At 41.7% G+C, this 23,794-nt stretch overlaps 1 protein-coding gene across 1 annotated transcript; it reads left to right on the top strand.

The window, feature by feature from the left end:
• Positions 1-416: 416 nt before the first annotated feature.
• knl1 (kinetochore scaffold 1) lies at positions 417-23,541 on the top strand. The gene is made up of 25 exons (XM_063223276.1): positions 417-521; positions 818-857; positions 1,087-1,152; positions 1,669-1,742; positions 2,345-2,400; positions 5,188-5,209; positions 5,432-5,448; positions 5,613-5,665; positions 5,861-10,363; positions 10,703-10,826; positions 11,995-12,062; positions 12,537-12,635; positions 12,759-12,874; positions 14,207-14,297; positions 14,395-14,511; positions 19,431-19,518; positions 20,081-20,167; positions 20,289-20,328; positions 20,457-20,561; positions 20,656-20,756; positions 20,871-20,930; positions 21,240-21,349; positions 21,848-21,969; positions 23,021-23,146; positions 23,345-23,541. Exons 1-25 carry the CDS (start codon positions 493-495, stop codon positions 23,439-23,441), a joined length of 6,411 nt encoding a protein of 2,136 aa, XP_063079346.1. The 5' UTR covers positions 417-492; the 3' UTR covers positions 23,442-23,541.
• Positions 23,542-23,794: the final 253 nt, after the last annotated feature.

The following is a 23,794-nucleotide window of genomic DNA, read 5'->3' on the forward strand; positions in this document are numbered from 1 at the left end:
GGAAGCTTTTCATTGTATATGCATATATTATGACAAATAAAATATCTTGTATCTTCCTTGAGCCCTGGACATAGGCCTATGATGTCACTACTCTAATTCACTATCAAATATGTACAAGAACTGTAACTGTAGCTGTAGGCCTAACTATAACAACAACTGTAAATATTTTTATTTAAGTTTTAATCATACAAACTGCTAGCCTGACGAGTCAGACGGAAAGAAGTATTAAAGTCTGGCTTCTCGCCAGGCTAACAAACTGCACTCCGCAGGGTAGTGTCTTGGTAGCTAAGACCGTTTCTGCCACTAGGGGGAAACATAGGCCGACAACCAACAGATAGGAGGGTGGGCTTTATCCACACACCCTCTCACTGCGCATGCTCATGAAGAAGCGGCTAAATTCAAACTGAACCGGGGGTTGGGGCTGGAGCGGCTTGCCACGTCTGGATGTATGTGCTTTAACTATTGCTGATATCCATAAAAAGACCCGTGATTATGGAATCGACGGAAACCCTGAAATTCGAGTAAGCAATTATTTATTTCGTGATGCATTTGCTTTGAGGCAAGTTCGTAAGGGCTTTGTAAATTCCGTGCAAGTGTGAGCTAAGTTAACGTATGACTAGCTAACGTCAACGTAGGGCAGGGACAATAACATTATGTTGTCTACGTTGATAATTTCGGTTTGTCTGTGCAGTAATCCCTCTGCTGTGTTGTTAATGGGTAAAATATGGCCACGAAGTACTACTGACTGTATGTTCTGTAAACTTGGCGTATCATGAGCGAAAACTTACAAATACTTTAAATTATATAATGTTTACAGTTTCGATCGAGCTGGGCCGAGCAGAAGGCGGATATCCTCGGTGAGTAATGTCAGGCTGCGACGTCAAGTTTGTGTCTCACAACGACTTGATTGTCTGAACGAAGCAAACCTTGAGTGATTATTTGTATTCGGGGAAATCTTATCTTGTTTGTAGCAGATACATCAAATCATATAGAAGAAGTAGTTGTTACATGCGTACATGCATTGACGTAGAGATGCTGACTACACTGAACCACATGTTTTGAGTTGATAACGGTTTACGTTCACAGATTTTAAAAGCCCCCCGCATGTCGATGAAAGATGCCGGGGCAGACACCGACCAGAAGGAGAATCAGGTGGGTAAAAGTTATGGAAAATGTGAATCTTCAACTAGAACAATAGTTGTTCACGTTTCAAGTCAAGTCAGCTTTTATTGTCAGTTTCTTCATATGCACTCATACAAGGGCATTGAAATTACATTTCTCTCTCTATACCATGAAATGACAGACATAAACAGGACTGACATTTACAGACTGATATCAAGACAGGACAAGTAACAGTGATGGACCAATAACAGTAAAGTGATGCAGTAATAAATAATAGCTGAGCATTTAACATTGATGAGTGCCAGTGGTGGACCAGTGATAAACCAGTAATTTAACATTTAACATATAGGGTAAAGGAATAGGAGACACAATAATAAAATAATAGTATAATAATAGTAAATAATAGTATATTACAGAATAAGTCAAGGCTGTGGGCAAGGACAACGGCATGCGAACGTATGTAGTCTCCCACTCTAAAACTTGAGACACTGTCACAAGTCATTCAAACGCATTGATAATAATTTTCCCCTTTTCTTCTTTGACAAGGTCCAACCCATAGAAAAAAGAAGTTCAAGAAGAGTCAGCTTTGCCGCCACCAAAGATGTTCTTGTCTTTTGCAAGTAAGTGTTTAATTTTCACTTGAGCTGGCCTAGCCCCAGGGCAGACTCTTGACATGATGTATGTGTGTGTGTTGTGTGTGTACTCTATATAAAAAAAAAAACTAACCCTTCTTTGCATCTGCACTTGTTGTTCTGTATATTTTCCTGTGCACTTTGTATTTGCTAGTGATGTTGGCTATGATTATGTGATTATGTCCTCTTTTGGAAGTCGCTTTGGTTATTAAGCGTCATGCCAAATGTAATGTAATGTAATTTTCTCAGTCATGTTATCCAAATTAAGGCGGACACCTTGGCAACAATCACATAGGCCTACTACTTTGACGAGGTCCCCTGAAAAGAAAGACGAAGATGTGGTATTGCAAATGGAATTTGTTAAAAGTGCAATGTATTCTTTTTAGTAGAGAGACCTAGTTAATTTCCAGAATTAATTCATGCATCATCACTGCATATAAGAAACCTCAGCTTCTTTCCCATCACGTGTCTAAGATACTGACTATCCCTCCACCCACCTTGACTAACAAATGTTTTTGCTGGAAAAAACTTCAGTCCTTTATGGTGTGTATCCTTTGTATTAAGAGTCTATTTTCCCCTTTATCTGCTAGGGAGATGACCAGTTCATCAGATGATCAGAGTCCTTCGCCTTCTTGCACATCTATGGGTGAATATGTCTCTCTTCTTATAACTTTCTTTCTTTCTTTTTTTTTTACTGAATCTCAGTAATTGCAATCCCAAGTTTCCAAGGTAAAATGCAGTAACATACAATATCTACTGCACTGGAAAGATGTGTGTAAAGATGTGTGCTGTGTGCTACATACACACACGTTGTTATGCTGGTAAAAATGAACTACTACAGCACTGGCCTTGACTTAACTTTGATAAATATAAGCTTGCCGGTTGTATTCGGGTACTAAAGAAAAATGTACTGTTGAGTAGGTGGTGATTTTTGCCAATTATTTAGCAAAGGCTGTATATCTTTTGAAGTGAATTTGAATCCCTGCACAACATCTAGGATGTACACTTGAGTTCACTTATTTAGGTGTTTGCACAGCACCACGTGGTGTATCTACAATACATAAAGGGGTTATTATTTCCCGTGAAATCAAACACTTTGGGGCCCGACTAAACTGATTTTGATGCAACTTAGTATTAAGAAGCGGGTAGGACACTATATATTTATCCTTCATTATTGTCAAGTCAATTTAAGTCACAGAGATGATGTTGATGTTATTTGAAAGCTCTCTTTTTGGCTCTACAAATTACACAAGCAACATGGGACACAACTATCCGAGTCTTAATTATGAGATATTAAAATATTAAGACATGAATATCAAAAAAGATATATTTTAAAATGGCCAATATCTCGTAAAATCTAGCCTGTAAATTCATTGGGTTGCAGTTGACGTCATAGTGCTGCCCCTGGTGGCGATCTACAGCTGCTGGTGGACAACCCTGGCTTGGAGCCATTGAAACCCATTCAAAAGTAAATTTTTTCGATGTTCGACAGAATATTTTTAATTAGACCTTTAGACACACCATTGGTCTTGTTTAAAAGCTGAGAACCCCAGCTTTCCATACCTGAAAACGGTATTTTCCTAGCATCTACCAATCCGAAGGTAGCCTACTTTAAGTGCGGGGTTACTTTTCTAAAGATAGCGTTTTGTTTCCTTGGAAACGGACGCTGTTTGTGTTACTCACATTGAGAGTAATTTGGGTTGAGTGTCGGGTAGGGTACTCTTCCTAACAGTACTATTACTACTTAATTACAACTCATTTCAACCTTAAGTCAAATTATCTCTGAAATGACTCAAGAACCAAACACCATAATTCCAGGTGTTGTTCATGACATTGTAGGGACCCTACAAGGTTTAGAAAATGCATTTGGCCATTTTAAAATGTTTTTTTATATGCAGTATTTAACATGTATTTTTTATATGTCTCATGTCTCATATAAATGTCTCAGATAGCGGTTGTGTTCCATGTTGTTTGTGTAATTATTAGAGCCTGGACTACGTTTCTCGAAAGCTTTGTTGTTGACCAGTTAGCAACTTACTAGGTTTCCAATGTGAAATTGCATTGCAACCAAGAAAGTTGATAACTGAGTTAGCAATGATGTCCAGAAACACACCCCAGATGAGAGCTTTCAAACAAAAGCATCTCTTTGTGACTTAAATTGGCTGACACAGTCAATGATGACTGGACAGTGTCCCACCCTCTTAAGCCTCCTCCACACCAACCCGACAGTTGGCTATTGCCGCGTGTTGGGTATAGTTGGGTCAGAGTTGGTTTGTTGTGTCTCTGTGTCTGGGGTAGTTGGAGGACGTTGGTGGTCGTGGGTCTCCGTCAGGAGACTTTGAGCATGTTCAGTTGGGTTGAGAAGCGCGTCGGTGGGTGAAGTCGTCTAGGTGTGTTCTGGAACGATTTCTAGCCGACCAGGGTCAACGCAAACCACCAGACAACTGTCTGTTTCGGGAGTCTGAGTCGGCTCCATTCTTTTTGGTGTGAAATCGGCATTAATTGCCTCCGCCAAGGAGGTTATGCTTTTAGTTGCGTTGGTTTGTCTGTCAGCAGGATAACTCAAAAAGTTATGAACATATTTGGATGAAACTTTGTGGAGTTGTTGGAAATGACAAAAGATAGAAGTGATTAAAGGTTGATTGTGATCACGATCCAGAACCAGGAGATTCTTCACCATTGCCCTATTGGGTGAATTTTGACGTTCGAGTTTTTAACTCCACAAAAAGAAGACAGAAAGACTTGAAAAAAATAAGGTGTACCATAGTCGAATGTTCCATCAAGCAGCTTCCTTGGCGGGTTGGCACTCTGAATGCATTTCTGTATCCTTAAAAGTGCACTGTGTATTTTTTTTGGCGTTTTTTTTCTACAATACATGTTGCCTATTCACAAATGTCAGCTTTTTCACAAATTCTTACCACCACCATCAAATTCTAAGTATTCATTATTACAGGGAAAATTTAACTTTCCATACATGAAAAGGTGGATCCTCTCCATGTCTGCTATTTTGAATTTCCAGAAATAGAAATTTGTAGCTGCAAAGCTTGTACTTGGGCCATACTAGTAAGTAATGTATTATTTAGTAAATATTTTCAGTTTTGGCGTTTTACCGTGCCACTAAAAAGGCACTAAAAGTTAAAAGAAAAAGAAAAAAGAAAAATCTGTGTCGGTCAGGCCCAAAAGTGATTTTCACGTGAAATGACCAAGTGCTGTGAAGTGACAAGGTGCAAGAATGCAAATTGCTATGATGTGTGTGTGTGTGTGTGTGTGTGTGTGTGTGTGTGTGTGTGTGTGTGTGTGTGTGTGTGTGTGTGTGTGTGTCCGTGCGCGCGCGCACAAACATTTGTGTCAGAGCATTGTGAGCAATACTTTTGTGGCCTGCACTAACTCATGTTCCTTTTGTTACTTTCTTTTAAATACGGTCAATAAACAGGACCAAACAGTGGAGCACCTAAGTAAGTCCTATCTCCAATCTTTTGTGTTCTATAGAAAATACATTCATGCGGGTATGTGGTTGTGAAATAAAAAATAATATCTATATAAACCCAATTGGGACACTTGGTAAATCGTGAATGAAAACATAACACTATATTTTTCAAAGTATTGAATCCACACTTAACTTTTTTCTTAGTACTTTGTTACACAGTCTTATAATACATATATATTTTCTATTGCAGCAGACCAGTCCTTGATGGTAAGGCTCCATTGAAGTGTTCCTCCCCCTCTCTCTCTCTCTCTCTCTCTCTCTCTCTCTCCCCCCCCGCCCCCCCCCTTTTTTTTCTTTCCTTTTTCCCCCCTATGTAATTGTGTAGCACCTTTGCGGTGTGGACTGACATGTTCTCTCTTTTTTTCTCCCAGGTATTGAAAACCTCTTAATGGCACCACTGCAAGTACCAGGACAAAAGCAAAAGGTTACCCAAGTTTGTGTACTTTTAAATCAAATGTACTTCAATTGTTTTTAGTTTAAGTTAAATCAATGTATGCTTTTGCATTATTTGTGCTATTGAAGCAGCAAATGCAGCATTTATTTGCTCATGTGAAACTAGCTGATCGAAGAAAGCTAACTGAACACAGGAACTTTTTTTGTTACTGTTCCCCCAAAACAGGTCCAGTTCTTCTCAGATCCAGTGCTAAGTGCCCAGAATGAGAAGACTGTTCTTTTTGGAGATGACTCGGCATGCATGGATATGACCCAGTGTCATACAATTCTTATTGATGACGAGAACAGCGGCCCCAACCTCCTTCTCAACACTGAAAAGCCGCTATCCGCTGCTCGGCTTGGAGAGCCTGCCTCCACGGCAGACGACTTGAACCAGAGAGGCAGATTACTCACCGAAATGGGAGATGTGTGTTCTCCAGTCTCGAAATCCACTTCAGATTTCGCAGCCTTCTTTGCAACGCTGTCCAAGAAAAACTTTGACAGCAGTTCGAAGGCTGTGGAGAAGGAAAGTGATGCACTGCCAAAGGACCCGCAGAATGCTGAAAGGGGGGCAGCTTTCGGAATGTTTCTTGCAAGCCTGTCAAAGCCAAGTGGACTTAGTACTTCACAACACGTCGATCCCAATTCAACTTTTCAAGCTAGCAGTAGCATATTTATGTCCCCGCTTTTGAATTCAGACAGCTTTTTAATGACTAAAAGAAGCCGTGGTGTGACGGACAAAGAGAACCAGCCTTTGAAATTGACTGGTTTTGATGATGACATGGACTTTACCACAAGCCACACTGCTGCAGTCAACTTCAAAGGTGTGGCTGATGCCAAGGGCCCTGATCCCAAATCCAGCAATTCACGGAAGAGTCTGACCGCAAACAGGAGCGTCGTGTTCACACAAGAACCAGGAGATGACGATATGGACTTTACAAAGAGTCACACTGCTGCTCTCAACTTTAAAGATAGTGTTCCACAAAACCCTGTCCATTCCATGCGTGGTGCCCCATCTTCACTGCAGCAGCAAAAGTTTTTTAGTAATGTATCCACCGCTACCTTTGAGGCTGACGACATGGAAGTGACCAAGTGTCAGACTGCCATAATTGACACCAAGGGCCTTGATGCCAAGTCCAGCAATACACGGAAGAGTCTCTCTGCAAACAGGAGCGTCATGTTCACACAACAACCAGATGACGAAGACATGGACTTTACAAAGAGTCATACTGCTGCTCTCAACTTTAAAGATAGTGTTCCACAAAACCTTTCCATGCAGGATTCCCAATCTTCAGTACAACAGCAGCAGAAGTTTTTTAACAACATATCCACCGCTGAATTTGTTGGTGACGACATGGAAGTGACTAAGTGTCAGACTGCCATAATTGACACCAAGGGCCTCGATGCCAGGCCTAGTAGTAGTAACACACGGAAGAGTCTCTCTACAAACAGGAGCGTCATGTTCACTCAGCAACCAGGAGATGATGACATGGAGTTTACAAAGAGTCATACTGCTGCTGTCAACTTTAAAGATAGTGTTCCACAAAACCCTGTCCGTTCCATGCAGGATTCCCAATCTTCAGTACAGCAGCAGCAGAAGTTCTTTAGCAATGTATCCCCCGCTACTTTTGAGGCTGTTGACATGGAAGTAACTAAGTGTCAGACTGCCATAATTGACACCAAGGGCCTTGATGCCAAGTCAAGTGCTGCACGGAAGAGTCTGTCTGCAAACAGGAGCGTCATGTTCGCACAACAACCAGGAGATGACGACATGGAGTTTACAAAGTGCCATACTGCTGCTGTCAACTTTAAAGATAGTGTTCCACAAAACCCTGTCCGTTCCATGCAGCATGCCCAATCTTCAGTACAGCAGCAGCAGCAGAAGTTTTTTAGCAACGTATCCCCCGCTACTTTTGAAGCTGACGACATGGAAGTGACTAAGTGTCAGACTGCCATAATTGACACCAAGGGCCTTGATGCCAAGTCCAGTACCGCACGGAAGAGTCTGTCTGCAAATAGGAGCGTCATGTTCACACAACAGCCAGGAGATGACGACATGGAGTTTACAAAGTGTCATACTGCTGCTGTCAACTTTAAAGGTATGGATGTGGTGAGGCAGTCAGTGAGCAGTGTCCAAGCAGCTCATGGATCTGGTTTGCATTTCACTAATGCACCGTTTTTCTCTGACGCTGCAACCATTGAGGGACAGGATAATGTCTCACTGAACCCCATCCTTTCCATGCGGGGTGCCCAATCTTCAGTGCCGCAGCAGCAGAAGTTTTTTAGTAATGTGTCCTCTGTTGAATTTGATGGTGCCGACATGGAGGTGACTAAGTGTCAGACTGTCACAATTGACACCAAGGGCCTTGATGCCAAGTCCAGTACCGCACGGAAGAGTCTGTCTGCAAACAGGAGCGTCATGTTCACTCAACAACCAGCAGATGACGACATGGAGTTTACCAAGTGTCATACTGCTGCAGTCAACTTCAAAGGTATGGTTGATGCCAAGGGCCCTGATCCCAAGTCCAGCAATACACGGAAGAGTCTGTCTGCAAACAGGAGCGTCATGTTCACACAACAGCCAGCAGATGACGACATGGACTTTACAAAGTGTCATACTGCTGCAGTCAACTTTAAAGGCATGGATGATGCCAAGTCCAGCAATACACGGAAGAGTCTGACTGTAAACAGGAGCGTCATATTCTCACAGGAACCAGGAGATGACGATATGGATTTTACAAAGTGTCATACTGCTGCTGTCAACTTTGAAGATTTGGATGTGCTGACCAATGTCCGGAAGGAACAGAAGAAGAATTTTTCAGAAAGCACCATCCCCCAGAGAGAATCAAGGCTTCCCCCTTTGCTGCAAGGTGCCCCTTTTTCAGGGCAGCAGAAGTTTTTTAATATTCAGAATGATCTGTGCACTGTTGACTCTGCTGGTGCTGACGATATGGAAGAGACAAGGTGTCAGACTGTCGTAATTGACACCAAGGCGGACGATGGCAAGCCCAGTAACACACAAAAAAGTATGTCAGCAAACAGAAGTGTCATGGTCACTCCAGATGAGGAAAAAGATGGCTGTGATGCCTTTGGCAGTAACATGGGGGCAACTCAACTCGGCATTCCTGCTGGTGTTTCCATGAACTTTCAAAACAGACAACTCAACGGGCCCAGTGTGTCAAGTTCCAGTGTTGCAGGAGCCCAGTTTGATTTGACTGAGTCTAACCAGTCAGTTAGGGGAAGTATTTTGAAAAACAGCCGAATCTCATCTTGCGTGCCCTCTTCATTACGGCATGCAGCGTTTTCCAGAGATCCCCATCCAGAGGTAGAAATGACTACTACTGTGGCTGGTGGTGAGATGGAAATGACGCGTTGTCAGACGGTTGACATTAATACTAAATATAAAGCGATGACGAGCAGAGATGACTTCCCTGATGTCCATATTCAAACAACCAATAGCGAATCTAGCGTTTTGCCCATGACTAGTAATGACACCTCTGCCTCCAGTCAGATGATGGGTGCTCATGCATCAGAGTTGCAGAGATCAACTAATTGTGAAGACCAGAGATTTATACCCTACAAAGAGATCAATCCCACTCCTGAGAGGTTTTTCCCAGCTCTTGGTGTGAAAGATGTGGAACCGATCAGCGGTAGCAATCCTGTGATGATTGATGATTCAGAAGTGATGAGGAAGTCCATGTCTGCCGTGAACAAAGAATCAAGGTCCCAGAAATTCTTCAAGGATGGGCATGACTTGACGGAACAGCTGCGTCAGCCTTCGTCCCGGGAACGATGTGAGCCACTGCATCAGGAAAAGAGCCTTGTTGCTCCTGTGTCTGCGAGACCTGAAATGGAAGTCTGTGCAGAGACTTGTATCACCAACTCTGGATGTGAAGACAACGTTGACTTGGGCAAACCGCATGGAGCCTTTCCAACTGACCCAGTTTCCAAAAGTGACAATCCAGCATCCCAAAAAACTAAATCAAGGCGCAGAAGCCTTCTAGATCTACAGGCTACACTGAGACGCATCTCACAAGCCGTAAGCAATGATGATCCTCCCCAAATAGATCTCCATAGTGCCACCGCGCCACTACCTTGCTTGGAGGTGACCGAAAACACAGCAGCAGATCTTGAAACAATAACAACAACAGCAGCAGACACAGCGGGTGACGGTGCACAGAAGACTGCAGAGGTGTTATCTGAAAGCACCGCTGAGGCCTCCAGAGCAACCTCCTCCTCGGCCAACCATGACACTAAGCCACTCAACACGCGTGTCTCGTTAGGAATTCTACCCAAACTGCCATCAAGACCAAAACCACCAGCAGCTGCAGCTACAGGTCACGAGACCACAAGGACGGGCACTTACAAATTCAGCTTTCTCGAAGCGGAGGAACTTCCAGCTGCGTCCATTTCCAACCTGCCTGACGACTTTGAAGATGACGACCGCATCGACGCTGAAGAGCTTCCCGAGTTGAGCAGCAAAGAGGACATCTCAGATGAATACTCTGTCAAGCAGAACAACACGGGTGGAGATGTGGACCACAGTGTGGACGGCCCTGAGGAGGAGGAGGAGGAGGAAGAGGATGACGTCTTCCTGTCTGACTCTGCCACCTACAGCCAGAAAAGGCCACGTCCTCCAGAGAACGGACAGGAGGATGACGTGCTGTTGGAGCCCAAGAGGAGACAAGAGGTAGGCTATGGTTTTCTGACTCATCACCCAGATTTGCAATATTTACAATAGTAATGTGTACATTATTAGTACACTGATTTTTTACATTGTTGGTACACTATTTGTACAGTACAATTCATCAATGGATGATGTCATATAACATTTTAAATAATACATTTCATATACTGCTTTCATATGCGCAATACATTTCATATACGGCTTGTATGTTATATAATGCTTGCATATACTAACAAAATAAATGACTCATTCAAAGCCTCTCAACGCTGCTGCATAGAAAAGTGCTTGCATCTCTTTTGTTGGGAGTCCTTTGCAAATCACATTTCTCTTGTTTTTTTGCAGGGTTTCGTTAGTGACGACCTTCGGTGGGATGCCAATATCACGGACGAGGCCTCCAACGTCATGACCAAGACGATGGATGCAACAGGCTCCAGCAGGAACTCCACCTACCTCAAGTCGGACTCCAGTAAGTGGCTGACTAGTAGGGCTGCACGATTATGGAAAAAATCATAATCACGATTATTTTGGTCAAAATCATTATCACGATTATTAATCACGATTATTGATTTTTGCAGATTTTTTGGAAAATTATAACAAGATGAAATATAACCAAGAATTAATTACATACGGGATGAGCAAAATAAAATGAATTGTAATAATTATGTTAAGGCAATAGCATGAAACTTAAGTGGACAGATTTCAGGCCAGAAACACCAGCCTGTCAGTATGTTCTGGGTTCAAGGACGCTCTCAAAAGTAGGTCACTATTGCCACGATTAAATCACGATTACAATCATGAGTTCGATTTCACTATGTTATCACGATTTTGATTATTTTTCGATTAATTGTGCAGCCCTACTGACTAGTACAGGAGTGCCAAACGCATTTCAGTTCAGGGGCCACATGAAGCCTATTTGATCTGAACTTTTGGCCGGAACATGTAACGTAATTGCGAAATGTCACAAATTTCTGCTTCATATACATACAGTTTTTGTTTTGTTTATAAAAACGGTGTTGTGAGGAAGGGCAATACACTGGCAGCCAACCTCGTGAGCTATTTTTATGGCCGACAGTTGGACAACAATCAGATGTTGAGTTGTGCGCAGCCAGGAGAAAAAAATAATTGAGAACCCATCTATTGGAATCACATTGTTAATCAATCATCTTGAGGTGGATGAGAACGGGTGTATCAGGAACATTGACTGTAAATGGTGGCCTGAAATCTCAGACAACTGCAGCAAATTTTGTCTGGGCCCTGATTGACCCATCGGGCCTTATGTTTGACAACCCTGCCTCGACTAGTACGTCTAGACTGCCTAGTCAGGGGTCCCCAACCTTTCTGAGTCTGAGGGCTACTTAGGGCTACTTGTTTATTCAAAATCCTCTATCAAAATCATTCTCAAGTCACACTATGATTGAATCATAATTTGCTCATACTTAGGTTATACATCTTTGGTGGACACATCATAAGTCCCTGAAGGGCTACCTGGCGCCCGTGGGCAGGGCACCACGTTGGTGATGCCTGATACTGTCTTTATTCTGTTTAGTTTGTCAGCTGTCAGTTAGTGTGTGTCTGTTGTGCAACTGTATGAACTGTTAAAAATGTCTTGCATTGTTTTATTTTTTACTTTACAGCTTACAAGCACAGCCAATGTGACTCCCAGATTGAGCAGAATTTGGACTATGAATTTGCTCATTATCAGGTATGCTAACTATAGTACAGTATGCGCTAACTACAGCATGTGTAATATGTACATCTTCCCCCATGGATCACAACAGTATTTTACCTAGCTTTTACTGGGTATCTATTAGGGCTGTAACGATACACTCAACTCACGATTCGGTTCGTATCACGATTTGTGACCTACGGTTCGATACACCTCACGATTTCTAAAATGTATCTCCACTGAGGTTTGGAAACACTATCACATCAAAACATAAGGTTGTTTTCTGGAATAATGGGTAATAAAATTTGAAAGGGCGTATCACGATACTACCTCCTTGTATCACGATACAGTATCGTGACTCTGTGTATCACGATTTCTCGGTTCGATACAATATCGTTACAGCCCTAGTATCTAGCGTTGGCTCATTTGTGATATCGGCATGCGAGTCCCTTTTACTATGCACAAGTTTGTGTGTGATTTGTAAGTTGCTTGTTATTGTCTTGTTTTCAGAAAATGGAGGACGGGAGCATCACAGTGAACGAATTCCTGAAGTACTTTGGCATCGACTTTGTCATCCACAGGTCACGCCCAAGCGCCCTCCCTGACAATGTAAGAATCAAACACCTATTGTGTGTCTGCGTGTGTGTGTGTGTGCGTGCGTGCCTGCGTTATACCCATTTTGCTGAAATTATATCAGCAATGCTTAGATTTTAACAAAGCTCTTTTCTTTAGTTTTCACGCAAGCAAGGAGCAGAGCTGGAGCACTTACTGAGGGAGGCTCTCATTCACCGACCGAAGCAGAGGGTTTATGAAGCTGACCGCGAGAAGCTCACTGATCTGGTGGAAAGGTGTGTGTGACTCTTGGCAATAGAGGGAAAGAGTCTAGTGCAGGGTAGCCGCAACCTTTCTGGGTCGGCTTGGGGCTACCTGAGGTTTCACTTGGTCATTCAAAATCATCTACCAAATGCCTTGACATCGTTTTCAAATCACACTGTGGTGGAACGATTGTTTGCCTTTCGTTACTGATAATGTTTATAGACAAATAATCTCGTATTTAAAACGAGAAAAACAGTGACTAAAACGTTGTCGTGGTCACTATTTTTTAACCTGGCGAATAGACCGGCCGCAGCGACATTCAAGCAACAGAGAATTGCTTGACTGTGCAGCAAGAGTGATACGAGTGATTGAAGCGACTACAGTATGTCAGTTAAAAGCAGAATGCAAGCATTCCAACATTCCCATTGGCTGTGGCTGCTGTCGCCGAACTGCGTCATAGCTAATTTGCATAATATTCCCAGGAGTTCAACTACAAACTCGCAAATCCCCTCTAGTCGCCCGAATCGCTTTTGTCACGCGGCTCCATACAAAGTCAATTACTTCCGTCGCTCGCCTCGCTCAGGTCGCGGCCAGTGTATTCGTGCGGTAAGATTCGTGGTGGGCTCCTCAGAAGCTCCTGGAGGGCTGTATGCCGTCTGTTCAATTCAAACAAAGTCATGGGGATTTCATTGAAGTCACCTGAGAAGCACAATTTAAAAAAAAAAAAAAAATTTCAAAGTATGTTTTCCTATTGGAGATGTGTCATTATGGAAAAAAAAAAAACTTTTCACTTCTTAGGAGTAGGGCTGGATTATCCATAAGGGCAAGTGACACAGGGCCGTTTACAGCTAGTTTGGGGGCACTACATGACACAAAGTAAACGTAATTAAATATTGTTCATAAAGGGGCACCTGCAAGGTGTAGTGCCCGAGAGCACAACAGTGTCTTAACCCATTGATGCCTGATGTTGCGTTGCGCAACATTGGCCCTGGCGCCTGGAGCTGCATTACGCAACATTCAGGCTCATGAGATTTGAGACAACTTTATTAAAAATCTCTGTTTGAGATGAAGGAAGAACTTCTAATGAAAGATGAGGGTCTTAGCGTTTAAGTGCAACTTAGTGCATATTTTTATGTGCTTCAGAAGCTGAGATATTAAGGTTTTTATATGAGGGCAGCTTTTCTTAAAAAGGGCTCAGGCATTCAGCACCCCTTTTTACAGGTGCCTTAGGCGTCAATGGGTTAATATAGTCCTGCTTAGGAGACTCTGATTTTGACTACCATTGTGTTGGATATACCAATACTGTTCCAAAATGTGGTGTACTGTATGATGACCATTTGCTGGACTTGTGTCTTTGTTTTCAGTCTCAAGCCACGTTTGAGGGAACAAGACTATCCCCTGAAACACATGAATGAAGCCCTTTTGAAGGAGTTGGGACACCTTTCCACGGAGCAGGTATTTTGCCGGCCAGTTGAGTTGTCAATTTCAGGTTGGATATAGTTCTATGCTCTTGTTTTTTTGGTGTTTTTCTTCATTGCCTTGTTCTTTCCAGCTACAATGCTTTGGATCCAAGATGAAAGGGAGGAAGGCGTATTTCCGAAAGAAGAGCAAAATGACCTTGCATGCAATGAAGGCTGACATGTACTCTGAGCTTGTGCAAACCACCCAGGTATGAAACGTAAATGTACACACACACACACACACACACACACACACACACACACACACACACACACACACACACACACACACACACACACACACACACACACACACACATTACTCACTATCAAGGACCACAATGGAAATAAGCCCTTGGGCTTTATTGTGTAATCCTGATTCTCTGTTTTTTCTTTTAGTTAAGAATGTGGTGTGGTTCACTGGAAACTAAATCATGTATTTGCTTTTATTCAAGAACTGAGATTGTCAAATAAAATCAATCAATCAATCACTATATTACTAAACGTATTCACTCACCCATCTAGCCTAGCCACCTGATCATCAGATTCCCTAATCGCTTGGCCTGGCCACAGCTGTATGAAATCAAAACATATAGGCATGTATAATCCAGAGTTCCCACGGGTCATGGAATTTCTGGAATATCATGGAATTTCACAAAAGTTTTTCCAGTCATGGAAAGTCATGGAGTTTTACCATTTTGCATGAACAGTCATGGAATTTTCTTACCAGTTGTGTAGAAGCAAAACCTTTTTTGTTTGGTGTATAATATTGTTTCTCACTGGTTATACTACAACGCTTCCAGAGACTGTTTGCATTCTGGAATGTTGCACATTACAGCGCAAAACCAATGTGCCCGGCATCGGCTCTAGGGGTGAAGATAATCTTCAATTTTCACACTTTTAAGAACATCATTTCTTTTTACGGATGTGGTCATGGAAATTCAGTTTTTTGGGTCATGGAAAATCATGGAATTTTATATCTGAATTAGAGTGGGAACCCTGATAATCATTTGCGAAAAAATGGGTCGCTCTCAGGAGCTCAGTGATTTTCAAAATTGTCATAGGATGCCACCGTTGCAACAAATCCAGTCATGAAATCTCCTCTCTTTAATATTTTAGTCAACTGTCAGCTTTGTTATAATTAAATGGAAGAGTTTGGGAACAACAGCAACTCAGCCACGAAGTGGTAGGTCACATAAACTGATGGAGAGGTCTCAGCGGATGCTGAGGCGCATAGTGCAAAGTGGTCCCTGACTTTCTGCACAGTCAGTTGCTACAGAGCTCCCAACTTCATGCGACACTCAAATTAGCCTAGCAGCTCCATCCTAGCCATACTGTAGCTCAGTGGTTCTTAAATTGGGGTGCGGGCACCTCCTGGGGGTGCGCCAGAGATTCCAGTGGGTGCGCGAAATTTTGTTTGTGCTAAGGTTGGGACCAAAATTCTGCTTGCAAACATTATAATTTGGCCAAATTTATGAGCAAATTAAAACATTTTGGTCCCCATTTATAGTCATTAACCCTTATGTTGTGTTCGGGTCATTTTTCAAGATACAAGATACAAGATATTTTATTTGTCATGTGTATATGAAACATATATATACAATGAAAAGCTTCCCTGCTCTGGGAGTTCCAAGAAATGTTAAAAAGAATGTTAAAAAAGAATGTTAAAAAAGAAAAAATATATATTTAAAAAGTTGAAAAAATGGCGGGTTGGAGAAAGGGGAGATGTGATGAGTGGATTTGTTCCTATGTTGGTGATTTTGTATTCAACAGTCTGATACATTGAGGGAAGAAGCTGTCCCTGAGTCGGCTGGTGAGCAGTAAGCACCTGTATCTCCGGGCAGATGGTAGAAGGGTGAAGTGTGTGTAGCTGGGGTGGTATGGATCAGCTATGATTCGTTTGGCCCTCCTCAGACACCGCTGGTTGTAAAGATCCTGGATGTTAGGTAGATCTGATTGGATTGTCCTTTGAGCAGATTTGATGACTCGTTGGAGGTCTCTCCTATCTTGGGCAGTGGTGTTACCATACCAGGCTGTGAAATTACCAGTTAAAATGCTTTCTATTGTACAGCGATAGAAGTTGGCCAGTATCCTACTCTCCATTCCATATCTGTGCAGCCGTCTCAGAAAAAAAAGTCGCTGTCTAGCCGTCTTAGTGATGCAATTGATGTGATGAGACCAGCTGAGATCCTCCTTGATGTTGACTCCTAGGAATTTATAGCTCTTAACCCTCTCCACTGCAGTATCAGCGATGTAGATTGGCTGGTGTGGCTGGTGTTGTGTCCTCCGGAAATCCACAATCAACTCCTTTGTTTTGCTGACATTCAGGAGTAGATTGTTATCCACACACCAGGTTGACAATGCCGCCACCTCAGCCTGTAGGCCGACTCATCTCCATTTGTGATGCAGCCAATTACCGTAGTGTCGTCGGCAAACTTAATGATGGTATTGGAATTGTGAGTGGCTGTGCAGTCATGTGTGAAAAGGGAATAGAGTAGGGGGCTGAGCACACATCCCTGGGGCGCGCCGGTGCTGAGGCAGAGTGTGTGGAGGAGGTGAACTTGCCCAGTCGCACTGCTTGAGGCCTATCGGTGAGGAAGTTTAGGAATCCAGCTGCAGAGTGAAGGATTAAGGTTTAGAGATTGCAACTTTAACACTAGTTTGGATGGAATAATTGTGTTGAAGGCAGAGCTGTAGTCGATAAAGAGCAACCTCACATAGGTGTTACTGTGATCAAGATGAGTAAGAGCGGTGTTTAGTGCAAGGGCAATGGCGTCATCAGTTGATCTGTTTGACCTATAGGCGAACTGAAGTGGGTCAAGTGCAGCAGGAATAGATGATGTGATATGCATTTTGATAAGCCTCTCAAAGCACTTCATGGCTACAGATGTAAGAGCTACTGGTCGGTAATCATTCAGACAACTCACTGTAGATTTTTTAGGGACTGGGATGATGGTAGTCCTCTTGAAGCATGCAGGGACAACAGACTGCTGTAGTGAGAGGTTAAAAATATCTGTGAAGACATCAGCTAATTCAGATGCGCAGGCTTTAAGCACACGACCTGGGATGTTGTCAGATCCAGGAGCCTTGTGAATATTCACTTTCTTGAACGATGTATAAACGTCTGTCACAGGTAGCTGGATGGGGCAGCAGACACTCTCTAGCAGAACTTCAGGCTTTATGTTAGATTCAAAACGGGCATAGAAGGAGTTCAGCTCCTCAGCAAGATTGACAGACCCTTGATCTGAACAAGTGTTTCTGTCTTTGTTGTCAGTGATTATCCTTAATCCCTTCCACATATTCCTGCTATCTGAGTCCCTGTAGTAATTTTCTATTTTTTCCCTGTACTGCCTCTTAGCCGACTTGATGATTTTCCTGAGCTCATACCTTGTACTTTTATATTCTGTAACATCACCAGACTGAAAGGCTGCTGACCGCGATCTTAAGGCTGTGCAGACCTCCCCATTCACCCATGGTTTTTGGTTGGGGAAACTCCTAAAAGTCACTCTTGGCACAACTTTTTTTGACCCGTTTTCAAGTTTTATTGTGAAAAAAACACACTTTCCTTTATCTTGTTGTAATAAGGCTTCATCTAATCCTCAGTCACAGTCATTTCAACACAAAAAAAATATTTTTTATCATTTTAGTAAATTTTAAAGGTCCAAAAAAAAAAAAGTTACATCTGTGGTGTTCGGGGGTCAAAATTGACCCGGTATAGAGTTTTGGTTGTTTTATGCATTTCTGAAAAGCTGTTGGTTGCCCTTTGTCTTCAGTTTGGTGATTTATGGTGAGGAAAATATATTTCTTGCCTGAACTTTTTTTTTGCCAGCTTTTTGATATTACAAATCCAATATGGCCGCCGGACAGTCCCATACACTACAATATGTCATATCTCCTGTTGTGAAAGGAGCACAGATGTATTTCTGGTGTCTACTCATATGTTTTCATGGTCAGGGAATCCATTTCTGCATTATATAATGAGATTTTTTGCACATTTGTTTGCAAAATACATTTTTGCACATTATGTTTTCCAAAAAAACGTATCACAAATTCATAATGGCACCCAAACCTGTAGAACTGGTCTTATACTTTCCATAAAGTTGATGTGGCAATGACATAATGGTCCATGTTCATTAGCATAGGGGATTGAGATGAATAGTGTGAGTTTTTTGATGTTGATTGAGGTGTTCATTTCCAATACCTTTACATTAGATTGGCGGAATAGCTGTGACTCTGACAGAATTGTTATTTTGTATATTTACCACACTAAAATCATATAAATATTGAAAAACACCAATTCAACATATTTAAACATTCATTTTATGCACTGAAAAACTAATTTATTTGACATTTGGTCTTTATCCTGCTATAAATCTGTTTGGGTTGGTTTGGACCTGAACACCACAAATGCCACTCTTGATGATATTTTTTTAATATTAGAGAAAAACGAATAAAATAAATGTGGGGATTGTTGTACTCTCATATCAGCTGTAATACATGGACAACATAATCACTAATTGTATCACTTTGGGAGGTATTAATAGTGAATTTATGCAGATTTTGATAGTTTTGGTCATCAAAAACGATTTGCATAATGTAAGACAAAAGATCTTTAAAGTCAAAAAGATGTAATCATCAAGTAATATTTCCATGGATATGAATACATACCAAGTTAGCCAAGAGATGAAAAACAATATTTGATGATAACTAGTGCTTTTAGGTATTTTATAGCTGAGTTTTGTCATCACGGGTCAAAAATGACCCGAACACCACAGGTGTATGCAGCTTATGAACACAACACAAGGGTTAAGGTATTGATTAATGGCTCAAGCAAGAATCTGTAGTGTAAGTGTAATAAATGTGTTGTCAAGAAAAGGTTAATTAATCACGTAAATACATTTTATTGTGTATACACGTGTAGAAGTTGGGGTTGGGGATGTGCACAGGAAAGGGGGTGTATTAAGAAAAAAAGGTTAAGAACCACAGCTGTAGCTCACCAAGTGCAATGCAAAGCGTTGGATGGAGTGGTGTAAAGTACACCGCCTCTTCAGTATACAAAACATTTTGGACAGTTCCATGTTTTTTTGTGCTCATCATTCTGACATTGTAAATGTATTCCTACATCCAGGAGGCCAAACAGAAACTTGAAGAGAAGCTTGTGGAGACGGATGCCTTGTTGGAAGGTCTTGACAGATGTATCAATGATTTAGAAGGCGGTACGTTGGGTTTACTGCTTTTCATGCTGATGTTATTGAGCAATGTTTGCCAAATATTTATTTTTTTCTTTCTAGAGACCCTTTCACCGTTTATTTATGTATTTATTTATTTTTATTGTTATAAGGCATGGTGCACTTGTGTATGGGCCATTTATTTATATTTTATGTATTTATTTATTATTTACTTATTTATTTTTAACACTTACGCCTTGTAGGTTACTCTCACCTAGATGCCTTGCTGTTGAATTTTATTAAACATTGTAGTTTTGGGTAGGGTGCACACATTAAAAAAAAACTTGTTGCAGGTGCCAGACAAAAAAGTCAGACAGTTGAAAAAGGTAGGTCTGCACACTGCCGATAAGCTCCAAAAATAAACTTTATTATTTAAAAAGCAACGGTTCGATCACGTTGGATCTTCATCAGGCAGATGTCGGCAGTGTGCAGACCTACCTTTTTCAAGAATTTTATTAAACAGTCAAACAATCGGGCAATAAATCAGCTATAACAATATATCAGCTATAACTACCACCACACACTTTCTTTGTATAATCCCTGTTTGCAGAGTTGGCAGCTGTGGAGAGCGTCTTGAGAGTGGACCAGGTACATACGCAGATTGGCACGTTGCCAGCCCTGAAGAATAAGCAAGAGGGTAAGACATAGCCACAAGCTTATCCTCTGGTACTGTCTATCTTTAAGAAATCACATAAGTGTGGTGTTTTCATTTTGTCATACCATTATAACATGTATTTTATTTCTTGTGCATTTAACAGAACTTAACCGCTTGGAGACTGCACTTGATGAGAGACGAAGGTGAGTTTATTGGTCTTTCGACTGTTCATCGAATATTCTTCATTAGAATTTCACAATGACTAGGTCATGATGATCTGCCTACCACCTAACTACACTAAGTTAAGAAAATTTGGCAATTGTTTGTGCAGGGAAATGGCCCTCCTGCAGACTGAGAACAAGAACAAAGCAGAAAAACTGGACTGGTTGAAAGCCGATATAAAGGATATTAGGGAGCAGACCGCTGTCTTGGACAGGTAGAGTACACATACATTTGCCACAATGAGTATGTAACTGTTCAATATAATTTCTTTGCGTAAAATGCTATAAAATGTTTCTGCTCTTTTCCAGTTTGAATGAATGGAAGTTGAGTTTGAAGGAGGCCGGAAGAACCGTGTTTAGTTTTCTTCACAACACACTTTTGTTGAAAGTGGCTCATGAGCCGTGGACGGGTAGGTTTGGTAGACATTCATGAGAAATACTTTTAACTTCTTTGGCATCCTTAAACCCTTTTGTGAAGGTAAAAATGTATACTTATAATGCACTTGCCTTTCCTCTCCAAACAGGACTGCCTAACGACTCAGAAAAGAAACTGCTTGGTGTTTCATTACAGTTTCAATTGGATGGTACGTTTGTAATCTGTAATATAAAATCTATAAATGGTGATCGAGATGAATTTCTCTCTCTCTCTCTCTCTCTCTCTCTCTCTCTCTCTCTCTCTCTCTCTCTCTCTCTCTCTCTCTCTCTCTCTCTCTGGCGCTCTCTCTCCAGACCACCAAAATTGTGGTCACAGTGTCTGTGTTCTATCCTCTCTTTTTGTATGTTAACTTCACCCGGTACAGACGGGCACCTGAGTAACATTATCTGCAGTCTCCTGATCCTCTCTAAGCCCCTTTGGGTTCTTCTCAAATTATTTATGTTCTTGTTTTGAACAGCGGGAAATCCAGACGGTCGCACAGCACTGGTCCATGACCTGCTCTCAGAGGTTTTCAGATCTGAAACGGACTGGTTGAAAAAGTACCCCACCAGTCACAACCTTCCTCTGGTGAGTAGTTGGTGCTGAATGACTTGATTAACTCATTAAGTGCAAAGTGGTTATATGGCTTGACTCTCCATGTACACATTGGTTAACCTTTAAGAATGTGGGGTTTTGAACATTCTATAAAAAGAATGTGTTCTATAACAATGCAAGATTCTAAAATTAAAAAAAAAAAAATTAATATCGCCCAGAATTCTGTAGAACTTTCACTGCCCGAACATTGCCGTCACACCGGTGTGACGGTATACTCTTAAATAGAGTAGTGTTTTAAATAAAACTAACCTTGTATTGCACGCATCTTCACATTTTGAGGAACTACTTTCCCACCTACTATAAAAATGCCATATTTTTTTTTAATTCAATTCAATGTTTTATTGTCTCTACTTATACAACACTCTGGTTATATAATAATCATCAATGCTGTCCAATATGGTTCATGCCTATGAAGGTAATTACAGCTTAATACAAGGTCTGCTGTCCGCTCTGCTCTCTCGCCCCTCCCAGCTTCTGCATGACGTGAGCCTGGCAGTGAGCCGCAAGCGTCTGCTGGGGTTCGAGATCGAGCGGCTGGACAAGTATGGTGCCCTCAGGCTGGACGTCCTGGTGATCAGCTGTGCAGATAGGAGGTACGTCTTCCTTCCTGCCCCATCCTCCGTACCCAGGCTGTTCCTTCTCCATGTCATCCATCCATAGCTTAAAGTAAGACTGTCCCATTTTTGGAAATAAGCTGATTGAGTTTGACCTTTCTCCTGTTCTTTCAACAGAGTATGGCAGTGCAATATTTACCTCTAAGCTAGCAGTTAACATTGAGTCCTATGAGACCAGTTAGCCGCCAGCTGGTCTCATAGGATTCAATGTTGATAGCTAGCTTGGATGTAAAATTTGCACTGCCATACTCAGAGAACGACAGGAAGTATAGGAGAAAGGTAAAACCCAAACATTTAACTGAAGGAGAGGTGTAAAATGAGCTTATTGAGCTGACAGTATCACTTTAAGTGCCCATGCGCAAATCACAAACCTCGCTTTGCTCCAGGGGACATAACTACGTTGTACCCTGTAGCTAAATAACTATTGCACTTTCCATTTACAAAACAAAAAGTCTTCTACATGTTCACTGCTACGTTCACCCTTGAGCAAAGCACAAACCTCGCTTTACTCTAGGGCAAGGGTGGGGAACCGTTTTCATTCGAGGGGCCACTTCAAATTCATCCGACGGCCGTGGAAGTCCTCCAAGGGCCGTATTATGAACACAAACCAGGATTTCCCCCTGCACTTTACCTATATTGAATTCAGCTGTTTCAAAACAGACCCCACCTTCTCGAGATCCTCTGAATATAAATGAATTGTATTGCAAATGTACTATCTTCTAAGATTCCATTACAAAATATGTCATATTACATGTGAAGCTGCATAACATTAAAATTACATCGGGGGCTGGATGAAATGACCTCAAGGGCCACAAATGGCCCTCGACACATAGGTTCCTCACTCCTGCTCTAGGGAGCTCATCCAATACCCTGTACCCCCCCCCCCCACCACACACACACACACACACACACACACACACACACACACACACACACACACACACACACACAAACACACACACTCATCTTAAGTATGCTAAGTGTAATATAATGTGTTGTGTAAGTGTAATATTAATATACTCTGTTTCAGGATCCAGCTGGAGTTCTCCAGCCTCAAGACTTTTGTCAAGTTTACACTGACTCTGGCAGTCACCGCCGCCTATCCCCTCGGAGGGCTCACTATCCATGACTTCCAGAACCACATTGGAGATACAAGGTAGGTAGCTATAGTGCTTTTTGGCTGACCATGGATGATTGTTGTGTAAAAAGCTAGCATGTGCATGGCTAAATATTTGTGAGCTTGACTTGGTTGGACTCTGTGCTGCCCTGTGTAGGCCTCCCTCTGATACTCTATTTGTTTCAATGCATCATTTTGTCTGCTCAAGATGTTGTGCTTTTCCTTCTCCCCTTTTAGGGTTGAGCAAATTCAAGATGTGCTCTCCTCCACTGAACCTGGCCGAAACTACTTGACAAAGATGGTCAAGAAAATCCATGACCAGCTACTTGTATAATGTTTTGTTTGATTTCCAAATAAATGTATATATTTTTTGTTAAAAGAAAAACAAAAAGAAGCTCATCTGTATAGTCAAATAAAGGTAATTCATGTCTCCATGTTGGTGTGGCATTTCATATATATTTTTTTGCATTTCAGTACAGTATTCGTCATCAGTTTAACATGTTTAAATCTTACATGGTCCAGGTGATGTGACTGGAATGCACTATTTATCTTATAATAATCACAATTCTGTGGTAATGCATGTCATATGATGGCATGCCACATACTTGACTTGGTGTTATGTTTGTCATGATGTAGAGATGGAGGTGGGGAAGTTCTGAATTCGTCCAGTCTTTGCAAGATCACCTA

The sequence above is a fragment of the Engraulis encrasicolus genome, chromosome 18 (assembly GCF_034702125.1).
Source record: "Engraulis encrasicolus isolate BLACKSEA-1 chromosome 18, IST_EnEncr_1.0, whole genome shotgun sequence".
Lineage (NCBI taxonomy): Eukaryota > Metazoa > Chordata > Actinopteri > Clupeiformes > Engraulidae > Engraulis > Engraulis encrasicolus.

Excerpts from the sequence above, each read along its gene's own strand:
- knl1 (XM_063223276.1), top strand. The coding sequence starts at position 493 with ATGGAATCGACGGAAACCCTGAAATTCGA. Across the intron at positions 5,666-5,860 it reads TACCAGGACAAAAGCAAAAG|GTCCAGTTCTTCTCAGATCC; the intron begins GTTACCCAAGTT and ends CCCCCAAAACAG. Across the intron at positions 20,329-20,456 it reads GCACTTGATGAGAGACGAAG|GGAAATGGCCCTCCTGCAGA; the intron begins GTGAGTTTATTG and ends TTGTTTGTGCAG.